General features: G+C 45.5%; 1 protein-coding gene across 1 annotated transcript; it reads right to left on the bottom strand.

Moving 5' to 3' along the window:
• Positions 1-1,232: 1,232 nt before the first annotated feature.
• On the bottom strand, positions 1,233-16,644 carry Tada1 (transcriptional adaptor 1). Its single transcript, XM_075988507.1, has 8 exons — positions 16,334-16,644; positions 12,396-12,487; positions 12,122-12,187; positions 8,469-8,566; positions 6,795-7,004; positions 5,141-5,292; positions 2,876-3,038; positions 1,233-2,336 (listed from the first exon to the last, which is right to left on the bottom strand). The coding sequence occupies exons 1-8, from the start codon at positions 16,405-16,407 to the stop codon at positions 2,184-2,186; spliced, it is 1,008 nt and encodes a 335-aa protein (XP_075844622.1). The 5' UTR covers positions 16,408-16,644; the 3' UTR covers positions 1,233-2,183.
• Positions 16,645-17,878: the final 1,234 nt, after the last annotated feature.

Here is a 17,878-nt window from a genome sequence, read left to right as displayed (position 1 = left end):
TTTTTTTTTTTTTTTTGAGGGGAATATGGGGTTTAAAACTAGTTCTTAAAAGTTGGAGGGGTTTGGATAGGTTTCCTCATTAAGTCATGTCTTAGTGTTAAGAAGGACATCCATAAAAGTTACAGATGAGTCAAAATGTGCTAACAAGTTGATGGACAGAAATCGCCATTTTTCATAAATTTCTCAAGTGAGAGCATCATTCACGGGCCTTTACTGTGCTATTAGGCAATGGAGTGTTGGGTGGACTCAGTCACAGCAGGGGTGACAGCAGTGCTGGAGTGTTACTATGTGTGCCTGATCCACAAGCAAGCAAGGCAGACTTGTAGAAGTCACACTGGCTAAACACGACTGCAAACCTCAAGGTAGAGATAACTACTCCGTTTCCAAGGATTTTTCCTAAGTGATCCTTGACAATATATTATAGGAGACTGCACATAGACTCGTGACTGGCAGAGGTATCAAAAGGAGCCAGCCTTTGGTTTGCAATCTTTTGTAGGAACTCTTGAATATCCTAATTATTCTTATGTCCTAGCCTTACCACCAAGCCTATCCCCCACTTCAGAAAATCCCTTGACAACTGGTATGGAAGACAGATGTGAGTGTAGACCTCAAAATAAGGTAAAATCATTGCATTGATTCTGGAGTTTGTGGTCCCACTGGTTAGTGACTAAGTGAAGGCCAGGGCCTAACACAGTGAACAGTCTATAGCTTAGACCCTCCTCCGCTACACGGAACCCTTTGGAATCCTCCATTCCAGACACACACCACCACCCACTAGGCAGCATGAGCCCTTCACATAGCAGCAGTTCAAAACAAGACCACTATGTGTGTACCTATCACTCCAAACCCTTTCAACCCCTAAAAGTCCTTGAGTATCACCCACCTAACACTCGAAAAGGTTTGTACCAAGAACAACTTAAGCTGTTGATTTTTTTTTTTTAAATCTTAGGCCACATACCACTAAATGCATACCTTAATGGGAACCTGCCTTGTCGGTTGCCTAATAATATTCTTTTAAAGTTTGAACCAAAATATCATATGACTGGACTTTTCCTGTTTCTATGAAAGATAATACTCCTTACCTGCCTGGGCAGTGGTGGCACAGCTTTTAACTTGAGCACTTGGGAGGCAGAGGCAGGTGGATCAAGGCTAGCCTGATCTACAGAGCATGTCTCAAAAAACCAGTATAAGATTATATAGTACATATCTGCTTATTTGAATAAACAGAAAGGTTTTCTCCCAAAATGTTTATTTGTCATATTTAAAATACAAAATCAAATCCACAGATCCAGATATAGGAACACACAAAAATACATGTATCTACTGCTTAGGTCTCTGATAACCCATCTGTACGTCTAATTTATCCATCAATACTACATGAATGAAAAGTAACATCGCTTTAAAACAAGTTGGTTACCAGTAACACTGTCAAATGTAAGATCATAGTACCACTTGAAAGAGTAAAACATTTTGTAGAAATATGAAAATCAGCAGTTTGTAAGATTTCATGAAAACATTTCTAAAGGGTTAACAGGCTTGTCCACCAGCCTTTAGACACACTAAAGCTAAAACAACTGAATTACAAGGATAACTGCATTCTAAGAATTGGACTAGAGTATTAAAAGGGAAAAAAACCAACAACAAAACCACCACAAATCCAAATCCTGTTCTCTGGGGTGAAAAGAGTGGGTTGCCTGGGAACTTCTCTAGCTGCTATCTAGTCACTAAAGGAGATTCTGACTAACATTAGGTTATTCCACCAATATGCAGAGTATAGTTCTTCAGGGAAAGCAGATTTTTTTCACTGTCAGATACAGCACATACATCACTGAACATGCAGCCCTCCTAACCACAGGGACTGTGCTACAAACAGCATCCTTATTTTAGCATGTCACCTACCTTACCATAGACCAGAGACACTACACCTCAGTTGCCTCAATCTCCCTATTCAGGTACAGAAGAATGGCTGCTCCTATGCCTGGGGACACAGACACCCAGGTCATCCTCAGTCAGGCATCTATTAATAGCTTCACAGTAGCAACACAAAATGCACTCAACGTCACATTTCCATAGGAAAGGTCACACATACATTATACACTTCAGTTTTGAAATGTGGAGTCAAAAGCTTGCAATTTTCAGCAACCAATTAATTTAGTGATGGTCCTAAATCTCCCATCCCTGATTTAGCAGAGCAACAGTCCTTCTTTGGCTGCCAAGCGCTGGCGGTGGACTTTGTCTTGTTGTAGCTCTTCGTGACTGGGGTGCCAGAGTTTCATGACGATCCTCTCGATGTTAAGGGCATACACAGTATGTGTAGGGATGACTTCCCTGTGCACCTGAGAGTTCAAAATCACCGTTTCTATTACACTTCAATAGACTTATTTTTCTAGCATTCAAAAGTATAACCTGTATTTTTAAAAACTTCTCATGACTTAGGTACCCTATAAACTTTAAATCAGAACATAGTGAATCCCTCGTCAGATAACAAAACTAGATGGTTCTGGGGTCACTCAGCAGGGAGAAGGTAATCACCAGGCAAGCCTGATGACATGAGTCCAGCAAAGGTGGAAGGAAAGAAATGACCCAAAAAGCTGTCCTCTGACCACACACAAGCCATAACACTTTGCACCCACGTGCACACACACAATGGCAATTTAAATTTTAGAATTAAAAAAAAGAACTATGGGAACGAGATATTTGTTTTAGTAAGGTAAAAGATGAGAGATAATTTAGGAGGACTACGGGGTTGGGATTTTGAAATGAGGTTTCTACTATAGAGCATAAAAACAAGTAAAGTGGGAAAGCAGGCATCTTTGTAGAGTCATTAGTCAGTAATGTGTCGATAAATCTAGGTAAACCAGGAGCCAAGAAATACCTGCAGAGCTTCAAAAAGGTCGTACATGTTCACTGGAGGCAAGGACGCAGGTAGAGTGTCCCCAGAGCATGCCAACAGGAATGCCGCCTGCTGTTCAGCATCGTCAGGGTGTGGCTGAGAAGCTGGATTCTGACTGGCACAGGGAGCAGAAAAGGCTGGAGGGCTAGAAAAGAAGTTTTTAAATAAATATTTTCAAACCAGCCTGGTCTACAAGAGCTAGTCCCAGGACAGGCTCCAAAACCACAGAGAAACCCTGTCTCAAAAAAACCAAAATAAAAAAAAAGAAAAGAAAAGTAGTATTTTCAGTCCCTAGAACAGAGATAAGTAAAACCAAGAATAGAGAGGCTCTCTGGAACACACCTCATTCTGAATATCTTTAATTAAGCAAAAACCCACCATTATATAAATAGAGTCCATGATCTTAATTTCTTTTTTTTAAAGTTTCTTTTTTTTAATATTTATTTATTTATTATGTATACGATATTCTGTCTGTGTGTATGTCTGCAGGCCAGAAGAGGGCACCATTCCAGACCTCATTCCAGATGGTTGTGAGCCACCATGTGGTTGCCGGGAATTGAACTCAGGACCTTTGGAAGAGCAGGCAATGCTCTTAACCACTGAGCCATCTCTCCAGCCCCCATGATCTTAATTTCTAAAGGGTCCCATGTATCAGGAGTAAACAGTATAGTGCAGCCATATTTACTCCCTCTTCCCACAATACTAATAGATTAACTTAGCTCAGGGTACTGAACCAAACTGTTTCCCCTCAAGAGTTTCCAGTTTGGAAAAATAAAACAAAACATGCATATAAACAACAACAACAAAAGCAGTATAACCGAAGGAATATGAAACTGAAGAATTATGGAGAAGGCAAATCATACTGATAGCAAGCTTAAAAAATACACAGCTAGGAAAGTAGCAGGCAAAATGGGAGTATGGGGAAAACGCCACCCACATCTTGCTAACTTCCCAAAACAGGCCAAATAGAAGACAAGCCGAGAAGTCAGGCCTGGCTTTACATCTGTACAGATGAGGTAACTACACAGTTGCCAGGGATACACAAGGAGGCAAAGCAACGAGTGGGGCAGCAGCTGTGCTTAGAGCAGCAGATGGGAGCAGCTCTGTGAGAGCAACAGCTTCTGGAACTGGGACAGGAATGGAGGGCTTCAGGGCAAAGCCGTCAGCGCCCACTCCCAGCACACCTCACTACAAGGAACCACCTTTTTTTTTTTCATTTTTCCTGAGAGGATGACTTAAATATGAAACAATCCCAAATAGGTATGTCACCACAGATGGAAACCTAAACAGGGACCCTAATTTGAAATGACACTCATTCGTCACCATGTCTCTACAGCCTTGGGACGGCCACAGCGTCCCCTCTCCACGTGCCGCCAGCTCCCCCGCAGTCAGTCCGTCCTCTCTGTTCTCTCAGCACTGCTCCGCCAGCACTCCCAGCCTTCACTGCCTTCTTTGACCTTGTTTACTGTCTCTTCTGTCCTCCTGCCAGCCACTAGCCAATCTCTAGAGATGTATAGCCACTGCAGTAACCACAAAGAAAACCACCGCGAGCTCTTTTCCAAAAGGCTAAAATTAACACTAAATGTTGTGGGATAAAGATAACCTGAACCTTGCCGGGCGGTGGTGGCGCACGCCTTTAATCCCAGCACTCGGGAGGCAGAGGCAGGCGGATCTCTGTGAGTTCAAGGCCAGCCTGGACTAGAGCTAGTCCCAGGACAGGAACCAAAAAGCTATAGAGAAACCCTGTCTCGAAAATCCAAAAGAAAAGATAACCTGAACCAACTCAGAAAAGGGTGGCTGAGAACTGAAGATGCCCTGGGGGCCGAGTGGATGGTGGACAGAGGTCATCCTGCTGAGAACAAGCAGACAAGCGCGCAGACCACGACTGAGCTACTGCCATGAGCGTCAGACATGGACAACAAACATCCACCACTCTTCCTCCTCTTCCCAACATCAGAAACCCAGCTTTAGGCCATGAGCAGGCCACCCTCCTCACCAGGCAGAGGCCACCATCAGGAAACACTACCTGAGGGACTATTCCATCCCACTCAGAGAGAGACAATCAAACAATCGCTTCTGGTTTTAAAAGGGTACTAAAATAATTCACTATAACATATGCAACTTACGAATAACTGCACTGATGTCAAATCTCGCAGAAACACAATAACCAGTTCTTTACAGTGGCCTCTCAAATAAGGTCAGTGACCAAGCAGCAAAGGATCACTACAAGAGTAAGAAGCCACTCACCCTTCAACCAAGTTGTTATAAGCCACCACACTATTCTTCAGGTATGGTTGTGGGGTCACGTTACTACCAAAGGCGTATTTAAAATGGCCATCTCGTACCCGGTAAGCTTTCCTTCTCGATACAACTGATGTCAGTATATCTTTGAGATGATTCTGAAAAACAAAAGAAAATAGCAAGAGCTGCTCAAAAAGCAAACTATAAGACGTCCATTGCCAAGCGGTCCTTCCATTCCAAACAGTCCTTGCATTTGGTGATGTAGAACAACAAACGCTCATGAAAAAGAGCCCAGGCCAGTGCATGGGCAAGGGAAGGGTGTGCTAGCTTCACTTTGCTTCTTTAAAGAGGCTGCTCCCCATGCAGTGCTTTTCTTTGCGGTGGGTTTTATTTCACAGGCTGCAGTGCTGACATTGAGCATCACATGGGGCCTCCTGTGTGAGGTGAGCGCTCTCTACCGCTCCACATGCATTAAGTGGATGCTTCTCAGAAAAGATTTTTTGGTAAAGTAATTTTTCTAAGGCTTTAACTTTGAATTTGACTTAAAATGAGACAAAAGTTTTAAGATCTGGTATTCACTGGTTACCAAAATCTTTTGCTCTCAAAAGCTCTACAAACAGAGAATACTGTACATATCTATCAATTCTCATCACCTCTAGAAGAGCCAAGTAGCAGGGAGTGGTGGCACATGCCTTCTTTAATCCCAGCACTCAGGAGGCAGAGGCAGGTGGATCTCCGTGAGTTCAAGGGCAGCCTGGTCTACAAGGAGAGTTCCAGGGCAACCAGACCTGTTGTTCAGAGAAACCCTGTCTCAAACAAACAAACAAATAGAAGAACCAAGTGCATTAGAGCTGGTTGGGGAGCATGAAAATAGGACCCTTCCAGCATATGTTAGCACGGGGAGCCAGGAGCAGACTCCGCATTTCACTTATACCAGTATGGCTTCTGCTATCAAGACATCCTTGTGCAATTTAATACAGGGTTTTTTGTTTTTTGGGGTTTTTTTTGTTTTTTTGTTTTTTGAGACAGGGTTTCTCTGTGGTTTTGGAGCCTGTCCTGGAACTAGCTCTTGTAGACCAGGCTGGTCTCGAACTCACAGAGATCCGCCTGCCTCTGCCTCCCGAGTGCTGGGATTAAAGGCGTGCGCCACCACCGCCCGGCCAATACAGGTTTTCATATAGAACTTATTCAATGTTTCTAGTGCAATTACTATCTCAGAAATGACTATAAAATGAGACCCAGAAAATTACCTATAGTACTTGAGTACTGTCTGGAATCAGTGCAATGTACATTTTGTCGAATACTAAGTGATAAAGAAATAGTGGGTCAAACAATCCACTGTTCAAATGCCCACTCTTTCAATGCAGCACTACCTCAAACACAAGTGACTTGAATCGCTAGAATTTCTGATTTCTGTCTTTGTTAAAAATTGTTGTGTGTCGACAAAACAAATTTAAAAAGAGATAAGCAAAAGTACGGATGCTGCAAGGAATCTTTCTGGAAAACCTCTGTCAACTAAAGGTAATTCTTCGGTTGCGAAGTATGACGTGTTTCTCTTAATGATGACAGATATGAAACTGAGTGGCATTCAGTTCCTTCCTATCAGTATCATTTTAAAACACATACATCTCATAACAATCATTACCACCAGCAAACCCACCTCCACAGCATAGACGACAGCAGAAACGGCTTCCTCGGTGACGTTGTCCAGCCCGTGCTCATAGGCTGTCACGATCATCCTCCCTTCAAGCTGACCCCGTGTGGGAAGCATCATTGTGTGTGAACAGAGTTTCAAGTCATCATCATCCTGGGGATCCTTTGCCACAAACTGCTGAGCTCCAGAGAGGGGGTTCTGAGGCTGGAATCTATGCTGAATAAGGAGACTCAAAATTATTTACTTCAATAGCAAGTAACAGGACAAACAGAAAACACCCGTCTGCCGGAAACAGGGACCTACAAAGCAAGCCCACCAAAACTACACCACAGGGTATTAAAATCTTCAAAGTAAAAAGTGAATCGTGGGCTGGAGAAATGGCTCAGTCATGAAAGAGTAGGCTCAAACCAAAGTTACAAAAAATAAATCACATACAAATGATTGTAAATTCAAACCATTACACAGTGAGTCAAGAAAGCAATGGCTGTATACACATCAGACTCTTCTTTGGCTTTTTTGAAACAGTCTTTCTATACTTAATACCCTAGACAGGCCTCAGCCTCCCGAAAGCTGGGATTGCATACAGCTGTGTACCTCCACGCCCACAGCCACTGTTATATTCAGTACCTTGGTGATGACAAAATGGGTGGCCTTATGCTAAAAATAACAATCGGAAGAGACGACACAGAACTGTATTCAGAGAATCACAGAAGTTTAATTGTAACTAGATTCTGAAAGTATAGACATATAATTAATGCTTCAGTGAGGATTTACAAAACCTAACAAACCAAATGATAACTCTGACAAATGCTCCGAGCTAATGCTATGGGACAGATGCAGCTCTTTATTATAACTGTCTGCTTGCATTCCTAACACACAGCCCCTAACCTTTGTTCACTTGTCAACACTTCAGTGTCCCTGTGAAATACATATACTCTACCATCACCGGGAGACTTGTTCCTGGTACTTTTGCTTTTGCAGTGGAGACAGTTTCCATGTATATATTATAAAAACAATACCAGCATTTTTTCATTTCCTAAGTATAAAGCTGTGACAGAGCCAACACATTTCAAACCAGGTAAGCCTCTGGAGACAGGAAGACCCCAGGCTGAGTAGTGTTACTGACATAAGGCATCCTGGCAAGCCTAGGATGAGAAACTTTTGGAAAACTTCCCTTCCTACCTAAGAACATATATTTCAAAGGTTTACAAGTTTTATAGCCAAATGCCTCACAGTCTCTATACAGTAGATCTCTAAGGGCTCAGAGTGGAGCTAGATTTCAACAGAAGCCTACCAGAAGCTCCCAGATGCCTTTGCTCTGAGCCTCGAATGATGAGAGAACACAAGCCTAGCTTCCAGTCACTGGAAACTCTGACATGCTAATGACACACTGATCTGTAAACACTGACAAGAAAGCATTTCAAAGATATATTTACAATCTTTTTTCTTCAACTCTACTGGTAATATTTAAAATCACAGCTACTTAGCCAGGCTTGGTGGTGCATTTAGTCCCAGAACTTAGGAGGCAGTAGCCGGCAGATCTGTGAGTTCCAGGACAGCCAGGTCTACACAGAGAAACCCTGCTTCATCAACCCTGCCCCTACCCCCAATGCCATAGCTGCTTTATCACACTAGTACTGATAACTGTAGCTGCCAGGACCTTATTGAAGAATGACCTACATCAAATTTTTGACGGACAGAAGAAAGCTTTTTCTTGCCCTTGGGTTTTCCAGGCTTGGCTGCAGAGCCCCCTGTCCAGGGCAAAGATCCAGCACCCTCTACAAGACAAAAAAATAAGAGTCACAGTATAAAAGACAATAGCCAGAGTGAAAAAAAAATCACAACAACCATTTTTTTTCTTCATTTGGAGATTAAAAGCATGGCCCATTTGGGTAATGAAAATTTAAATAATGAAGCTCAAATCTTAATCTTCTCTTTATATAAAATGACAAATCCCATATCACATTGTTTTCTAACTATATTTTTGAGAAAAGCAAAACTCTTTCTTTTAATGTGTTCAAGCATGTGTGTGTGCTTGGGTGTTTGTGTGCATGCTCGTGCATGCATGTGTGCATGCACTCAGAGGCCAGAGGGAATGTCCAGTATTTTCCTCAATCTCTTCTCCACTTTATTTATTATGGTGGGATCTCTCACGGAACCTAGAGCTGGATGCTGGCTGAACTAGCTAGCCAGCAAGCTCTTCCCTTCCTTGCCTTCCCGATGGAGATTACAGGCAGATGATTATAGGCAGATGCTGCAACGCCTGCCTTTGACATGGATTCAAGAGGACCAAATTCAGGTCCTTCTGCTTCCGTCGCTCAGTCCTTTATTTTTAATTAATGTTTTAGAGGGCTGTAGTCCAAGCTGGTGAACTGAACACATTTATATATCTCTTTTTCAAAACCTGACTAAAACCAAAAGTAAAGGAAGGCGACCCACAAGAAATAAAGAAATGAAGTCTCAACAAGTCCCAAGGTGGACTAACGAGGTCTTACAAAGCTTAGCCAGCGAGGCTGTGAGTCTGCAAGGATAGGCAGAGGTAGCTTAACACAGACCCACAGAAGTAAGGAGGGCTTGGAAAGCCTAAAAGTCACTATTAACGCAAGGTCTATGTTCAAAAATTACCCACATGCGTGCATTTCCTCACTCCCATGGACTTGATCAGTATGAAATAAAAACATGGGGGTAGATTTAATCAAAATACATCATATGCAGTATGAAATTCTCAAACAATAAAAAAATCATTTTTAAAATGTAGAACTCCTTGTACTATGAAGACAGCAATGAAGCACCAAACCACGTGCAGGTTTCTGTGCAGATGCAGTTCCCATGCCGACAAAGCAACTCTGCTCACTTACAAGCACGGGATGGTACAGAACAGGTACACAACATGAAGGTGAGCTGGCTGGGGACGACAATGACGACAATTTCTCAAGCCATACTCAGCATGTCTGGTACCTGCTAAGGTAGGCAGTATGGACGCTGGTTTCCTAGATCAACGCTTTCAGCACATGCCCCTTCCTAGCAGCTGGCTCTGTCGGCTCACTCTACAGCAAAATCTCCACATGGACAGCACTGAGTAGACACTTGATCATATTTGGTACTGTGGAATATTCGCCAATGGAAGAAACATACTTAAGATTTTTGAGGGGTAGGAAAGTCAAAAAGATATAATCAGGGATCTGGCTTGTTCTTATAACAACCTGATTAATCTCCCAAGAGCAGCAGTAGCTGGCATGGTGGCACATGATCCCAGCACTTGAGAAGGCAGAAAGAGTCCAAGTTCAAGACCAGCCTGGGCTGCACAGCCAAACTTTGGCATACTATTCCACCTCCCCAAAAAGAAACTCAGGAGTTCATGTAGCAAAATTATTCATCCAAAGAGAAAAACACAAATAATCAGGAGTACAAGATACATTCATCTCATCTTGCTTCTGAAGACGGCTATTCCAGTGCCTAAGAACTTCCCACCACCTCACTACCGTCCACACACTGAAATGTAAGATCCCAATACTTAATCCATGGGGAGCAAACCACATCCAAACAATAGCAAATGAGTTAAAAACAAAAACAAATCAGCTAAAAATCAGAGCAGATTTTCTAGACAGAAAGTAAAAGGACTGACCCATATGCATGTGGTATCTCCAGTAAAGTCTGAGAACACATGTATCCATCAAACAAGAAAATGTTACAAAAGCCGCGGAATTCGGGAGTATATTAAACAGAAAGCCTAGAGAAGCTGAGGAACACTCAAAGGACAAGGGTAATGTAGTAAAGAGACAGACAGGTGTAAGCAACAACGAGGGACAAGGGACGACTCCCCATAAGAACGGAGCACAGCAGGGGATGCACTAGGATGCAGCATCTAGTCAGGAGCACCTTTACCAACTGTCTGTGCTGACTTTCTCAGAGCTATGAACAGTGTTTAATGTACATGTGTCATGTGTGTGTGTATGCATGTGTGTATGTGTGAGAGAGTGTGTATTACACTTAAAAAAAAAATACCTCCAAAATAGTAATTTCAAAGTACTCCTCCAAAACAGTTTTTAAAATTTTTCTTTAATATGTACTTGTGTCTCTGGGGGGTGGGGGCGTGATGTACACATGACTGTAGGTGCCTGAGGAGGCTGGGGGCTTTGGATTCCCTGGAACTGTAGTTACAGGAAGCTAGCTGTAAGCCATCTGACATGGGTGCTGGGAATGAAACTATATTCACTTTGCACACAAACACATAAGTAAAAGCAATAAAAGCAAAAACTCTTAAGGGATAATACAAAACACCAGCCATTTCCTGGCTGACTTTTAAGATAGTTAGATTCTGCTTGACAAAAAAAAAAAAAAAAAAAAAAAATTGACTAATCCACAGAGGCAGCAAGTGCCCATGATCCTCAGTTTTGTTTTTTTTTTCAATTTTTTAAATTATTTATTAAAGATTTCTGCCTCCTCCCCGCCACCGCCTCCCATTTCCCTCCCCTGCTCAAGTCCTCCTCCCTCATCAGCCCAAAGAGTGATCAGGGTTCCCTGCTCTGTGGGAAGTCCAAGGACCACCCACCTCCATCCAGGTCTAGTAAGGTGAGCATCCAAACTGCCTAGGCTCCCACAAAGCCAGTACGTGCAGTAGGATCAAAAACCCATGAGAGACCCACATCGGAGCACCGGACTGAAATATCAAGGTCCAAATCAGGAGCAGATGGAGAGAGAGCGCAAGGAACTCAGGACCACAAGGGGTGCACCCACACACTGAGACAATGGGGATGTTCTATCGGGAACTCACCAAGGCCAGCTGGCCTGGGTCTGAAAAAGCATGGGATAAAACCGGACTCGCTGAACATAGCGGACAATGAGGGCTGCTGAGACCCTCGGTTTTTAACAAGGTCTAAGACAGCTTTATCACAAGTGAAGCTTTCAAGCACTTACTTAACCTTTGCCTTACTACAGCTGGCTGAAGGACAAGTGCATCAACAACTGATGTCACCTTAGAAGCCCAATTCCTACAACCAGTCACACTTAGTCTTTACCAACAATGTACCAAATAAGCACTGAACTTTCCCCCGGTGCTGCTCTGCTCTAAGCTCAGCTCCTGGACACCCCCTCCCCCACCTTCATTTCCTGAAGGAATCCTGAGTCCACCCTCTCACTACGTCATCTCGAGTGTAACAAGCCGAGTGAGGAATAAAAGTCATAAATGTGGGGAAGTCATCTGTAAAGATAATTTGGGGAATTCGAGAACATTTCCTTTGCGAACCTGAGTGGTGTCTCGTGAAGGAAGCTAAGTCCCATGGCTGCCCGGCTTTGCCAAGTGAGCCACACTGAAAACATTCCCACTCCCTTACCTGGTGTAGAAACCAAAATCTGACAACGCGTGAGGATGGCCAAGAGGAAATCATTGTGAGAGTGGACTGAAAAAAAGGAAGGTTGTCACAAGTCAGAGTACTTTCAACGTAAGAAAAACTCTAGCCTAGCTTATAAATACTTTAATGCTCCCCCACTCTCTACCACTCTTTATAGTTAACTTTTAAAACTAATATTGTTAAGATTACCTTACACACATCAAAAACAAAAGTACTTATTGTAAGTCTGGAGAAACTTGGAGAAATGAAGGACTACCATTGTCCTGTGTGAGGAGTCTGTGGGCTTCAAGGTCAAACTCTTCCTTGCTGATCTTCTGCTTGAACCACAGCTTCAAGTTGGCCCAGTATCTGCAGATGGAGAAATAACACTAAAACCACAGGCTTTTGCCTCTGTCCCCGGGGTCACTCTAGCTGCTCCAACTCCCAAGGAAGAAGTTTATAAACCAGTGTCAATGGCTGAGCTGTGGGAAGACTCCCAGAGTTCCTCTGGGGAAGCCCCAGGCCCAGGCCGAAGCCTTTATAAAGATATAACTGAGTTAGGATGAGCCCATGAAGGTGATTGCTAATCACCTTCTAAACTAGTCAGCACTGTGAAAGGGGGCAGACACTCCAAGCTCCTACAGAGAGGCTGCAGAAGTCTCAGAAGGAACCCTCCCCTTCAGCATCCTGGCCTTGGATTTGCAACCTCCAGCGCCGTGAGAAAATTAATTTCTGTGGTCTAAGCAACAAGCCCGTGGCATTTTGTCACAGCAGGCTTAGCAAATGGACACACCCAAGACGCAGAAGACCAACAAGAAACATCCTTTCTCCCTAAAAGGAGGCTGGTGTGGGCCCGGGGCTGACTCACAACAGGCACAGCGGTGCCTTCCCTTCTCTGGGGTCACCTTTTCAAAGCTGCCCCCCAGAAGCTGCATGGCAGCTTCATTCCTAAATGTGCACTTTTATTGGGGGGGGGGGCACCTGTACTTATTACCATTCTGGGGACCATGCTTCCCTTCAGATGAGCTCACATTTTAATCGAATCGGCAGAAAAACTGAGTTTCTAAACACCTCACCAAAAAGAAAATATCCCTGACTATGAGAAGCAGAAAGGACTTGGTTGTAAACATCTGGACCTCTGGCTAACAGTAAACAGTTCCCATCCATGCGCTCTGGATATGCTTCATTCACCCACACCCAGGATGACATTTAAATGGTCACAATGTACAACACACAGCAAACTGCTTAGGAGGAGGAAGCGTTAGAGACAAGCTCGCCAAACAAGCTTAACCAAGAGGCCGTTTTTTCAAAAGAAAGAAGAATCCCATACAATTCCATACTGCATCATTAACGCCCGGCACAAAGACCTGTGGATTTTCCATTACAAATCAATGAAGTTTAGACTCAGCACCATATTTGACAACATCACAGTGAGCTTTGGTCTGTACAAATGGACCGGGAGTACTGCTAACTTACAAAACATTCCTGTCAGCCCTGAATTCACCAATGCACGTGTGATCCTGGAAGACACAGTAGCGAACCAAAGTTAAAGCTAATCATACCCAAGCCATGAAAGACCCCTCACTGCGAGAACCTTGTGAGCACACGCTGTGTACGGAAAAGGAGATGGTTCTCCTGGAGGCCTTTTGAAGCCTAAGTTTTACCACTCCGTATTACAAAAAGCATAAAGCCACTCTAATGAGGGCAAAAAGCTGTCCTTTATACCTACTAAGGTAACTTTTAAATTTAATTTCCTCCCTGCACCTCAGGGTCCTTCCATGATACTACTTGGCTGCCCGTGGAGGTTGGTGTCAAGGTCTCAAGGCAGGATGATCAGACTGAGAACCTAAGAAGGAAAAAGAGCCCCTTGCCCCAGTCAGCTTAAAACCCCTCGCTGGCTGAAACCAAAACCTCCAACACAACACCTGCCTAAGACCTCCTTCTCCCTTCCAGCTGCAAGCCTGCGATTTTTCTAGTCATCCCAACAGGAATCCCTTGTGCAACCTTAATGGCTCCTGTTTTTTTTTTTTTTCCCTTTATCAGCTATAAGCCCATGTGACTCACCAGCAAAGGGGAAAAGAAAATTATACCCCCCCCCCAAAAAAAGACAGCCACCAAAATGCATTTGCTAAGACAGCTGTGACTCTCCATTGAGAAGCCTATGCCCACACCTGGGTATTGTAGGGAAAAAAGTTAGCCAAAGAACCCACCCTGGCCCTGAAACCAGAGCCAGTAAAAGAACACACCCTGGTTCTGAGACCTGAGCCAGCAAAAATGCTTTAGCCCTGAACCCAGACCCTGAAACCAGTGCCAAATAAACAGTTTTTAAAATCAGAGCCAATGAAGAAAACATGCCCTGCCCCCCACCACCACCACCACCAAAAAAGGCCAGTGAAAGAAACACAGTATGGCCATGAAATCAGCCATCTCTGCCCCTGACCAACTAACCAAGTCCTGAGCAGGGAAAACTAAGCAATCCCTCTTCTCCTCGGGGAAAACACCGCCCCTAAGAAGCCCTATATAAGCCCTGCACCTGTTCCGTTTGCTGCTCCTCCTCTTCCACGCTGGAAAAGGCAGCCACTCTCTAGGGTTCTTCCTTCCCAATAAATCTCTCGAACAGAGGCTTGGGTGAAGACCTTCGTTACCCCGGAGCAGAGACCGAGTGTAGTGGGGCTGTAACTCTTTCGCTGGGGAAGCCTTACCCTAACAAAGCCGAGTTGTTACAACTTCGCTGGGGAGGCCAGAGAAGGAGGAGCAGAGTGGACCAGAGCTGTAAGCCTTTGGCTGGGAGCCGGGCGGCGGTAGCACGCGCCTTTAATCCCAGTACGCGGGAGGCAGAGGCAGAGGCAGAAGGATCTCTGTGAGTTCAATGCCAGCCTGGTCTACAAGAGCTAGTTCCAAGGACAGGCTCCAAAGCTACAGAGAAACACTGTCTCGAAAAACAAAAATGTAAAGAAAAGAAAAAAAAAAGACTTAAGACTTTGGCTGGGGAAACCTTCCCCTAGAAGTAGATCAGAATTGTTACACTCAAGCACCGGCTGTAACAACGTTGCTGGGGAAGCCCTCTCCTGCAGAAGCAGTGCTGTTACATTGAGGAAACCTTCCCTACAGCAGCGCAGTAAATTGCTACGCTGACTGTGACCTGGGCTGTTCCTAGTCCCGGACTGCCAGAATGCTCCCCCACCCGAGCTGTAGCACTTAGTATTCCCTGGGCCCCGACTGCCAGGATCCCTCTCCATCCCAGCTGCAATGCATACAGGTTTGTCTTACCCTTTTCCTGGGCATCTCTTTTATCTCTGGTGCTTAAAATGTACAAGTAATAATTATTCTTTTTAAAAGCCTTTTACTAAAGCGGAGGCCGGGTGAGAAGCCCGAACCTACGCTCTTGAGTGCCCTATCTTGAGAGCCTTTCCATCAGCAGACCCCAGTTCTCGTTCACTTGCGTCTCTGAACAATCTTTTCTGCATGGACGCCAGGAACTATGGGTTTGACAGAGTTGCCGGTCCCCAAAAGATTGAGGCACTTCCTCGGGAAGCGGTAGGCTGCAGTTTAAGGAGCTGTCACCCCTGACAGTCTGGCTGGGCGCCTGAGGGTCCCTTTACAGCCTCCGTGAAGCATCCCACAACCGGAACCAGAAGCCTTGGTCCCATCCTTAGCAGCTGGCTTCTGCGGAGTAACTAACCTCTCGGGGTGTCGGTGCCCTGTCTATCAAATCCGAGTAGTACTGTGTCGATCTCACACCCCTTTGGAGAATCAGATAATCCACATAGAGAGCTGGAAAGGGCGTCCCACGGCCGGCTGGGCTACCGTCCCTGTGGATGCTGTGGTGCTGGGTGACCGGCTTCCCCTGACATCTGTGTCCCTTCCCAATCCGCTCTCAAAGCGCTTCTCACCAGCAGCCCCGCTGGCCCCGAAGAGCCGCAGGCTTCCGCCTCCAGGAAGCCTTCCCGGCTCTCCGCCCCGGCGCGCCCCAGTGCCGCCGGATCCCTGGCATCCAGGCTCTGCTCCCGCCCCACGCGGGCATCCCTGGTCTCCGGCGAGCCCGGGAGGTAATCCTCCAGAGCCTAGAGTCCCGGTCGGGAGCCGTACGGGAGCCGCGGCGGCCGCGAGGCGCCTCAGGCCTCCGGGAGGGGGAGGGAGTCCAGGGACTACGGCAGCCCCGGGCCAGAAGCACACCCACGCACAGGCCCCGAGGCTGGTCCCAGCGGCTCTTACTGTTTCACGTTGTCCCCCAGCGCCTCGCTCAAGTTCTTCTTGGCCGCCTCCAGCTCGCTCACAAAGGTCGCCATTGCACCGCGCGTCTCAGGCCGACCGCAGACCGCGCGGCCCACAGCGACCAGCAACCGTAAGATCAACTCGGCGGAAGGCCTGCGCTCGGGCCCCGGCAGGCTCGACTCGACTGGCCGGCCCCGCCCCCAGCCGCTCGGGAGACGGTGGCTTTGTTTGGTTCTCGGCCCCGCCCGTCTCACGGTCGGGCGAGCACCCGGTTAAACTCCGTTCACCAACTCCCGCCTCTCGGGTCACGTGATCCGCTTCACCTAGTAGGCGCGAGCCCAAACTACGCCCGCCCGCCCGCCCGCCCGCGGCGGCGTTGGGACCGCGGCCTTGGCCGCCAGACCCCGCCCTGATTGACAGCCGAACTCTGAATTCCCACGCCTTCCTTCCAGAAGGAAGAGCTCCAGTCGCAGAGTACGCACGTGCAGTATCCAAGTTATTGTTTCTCTGAGTGCTCATCTAGGTGATGGCGCTTGGATGGTTTATCTCGATTTCTGCCTCCCGCCACTCAAACCTAAGTTCCCTGAAGGCAGGATTTGTGTTACTCAAGTACTGCACCTTCAACCTTTGCCGAACAAATAAAATAATTCCCAAACAGGAAACCCAAAGCTCCTCGGGGGAGGTGAGAGGCGGTGACAGGAGGACCCTGGAATAATCCCAGTGGCCAGCTAGCCTGGCCTGCAGAGGAAAACTGCGTGACAGCCTCTTTCAAGTCAAGGTCAAGTGGAAAAGGACCTAGCTCTTCCTCCCTGTCCACGCTCAAATGCACACACGAATATAAATATTCACACACGAAAGTCATAGCTAGGTTCTGTTTACAACTTTTGAAATCTAATGTAAATTCTTACTTGCATTATTTTTCGTCTTTTGCTTCCTTGAGACAGGGTCTCTCTCTATGTAGTCCTGGCTGTTCTAGAACTCTATATAGAACAGGCTGTGACTTTGCCTTAATGTTCATACTTTAGTGACAGCATTTTTAAAAAGATTTTATTCTTACGTATATGTCTTTGTGAGTGTATGCCTGCACGTGTGTGTGAGTTGCCCCCTGAGGCCAAAGGAGGAATCTGGAACTGGGCACTAGAGCAAAACTCCAGACCTCTGGAAGAGCAACAAGTGCTCTTGACCCTGAGCTGGCTCTGCAGTCCAGTGCTAACAGAAGTATGCAAATGACTTTCCTGATTATTAAACTATTTTTTCTGTATTAAAAGCAATACTGCAGCACACATCTTCATGCAGATTCTCCTCACTTGGAATTATTACTTGAGAACAAAATCCCATAAAAGAATCGTGGGACCAAATGATGAGAATATTTACATATTTAAAAATGTCTTGTCTCTATGGTCAGGTACCTTTCAAAATTTGTAATAATCCTACAGATAATCAAAAGTAAGTCCCAACTTAAACCCACAAGCCTGTCAGGTGCTTGCAGAGTTGGTTGGCTGCCCACTTTTCTTTAGGTGCGTTAAAAAATGGGGGCTGCCAGGC

The sequence above is a fragment of the Microtus pennsylvanicus genome, chromosome 10 (genome assembly GCF_037038515.1).
Source record: "Microtus pennsylvanicus isolate mMicPen1 chromosome 10, mMicPen1.hap1, whole genome shotgun sequence".
Classification (NCBI taxonomy): Eukaryota; Metazoa; Chordata; class Mammalia; order Rodentia; family Cricetidae; genus Microtus; species Microtus pennsylvanicus.
The sequence above is the reverse complement of the archived record's forward strand: the minus strand, read 5'-3'. Positions and strand labels throughout refer to the sequence as shown.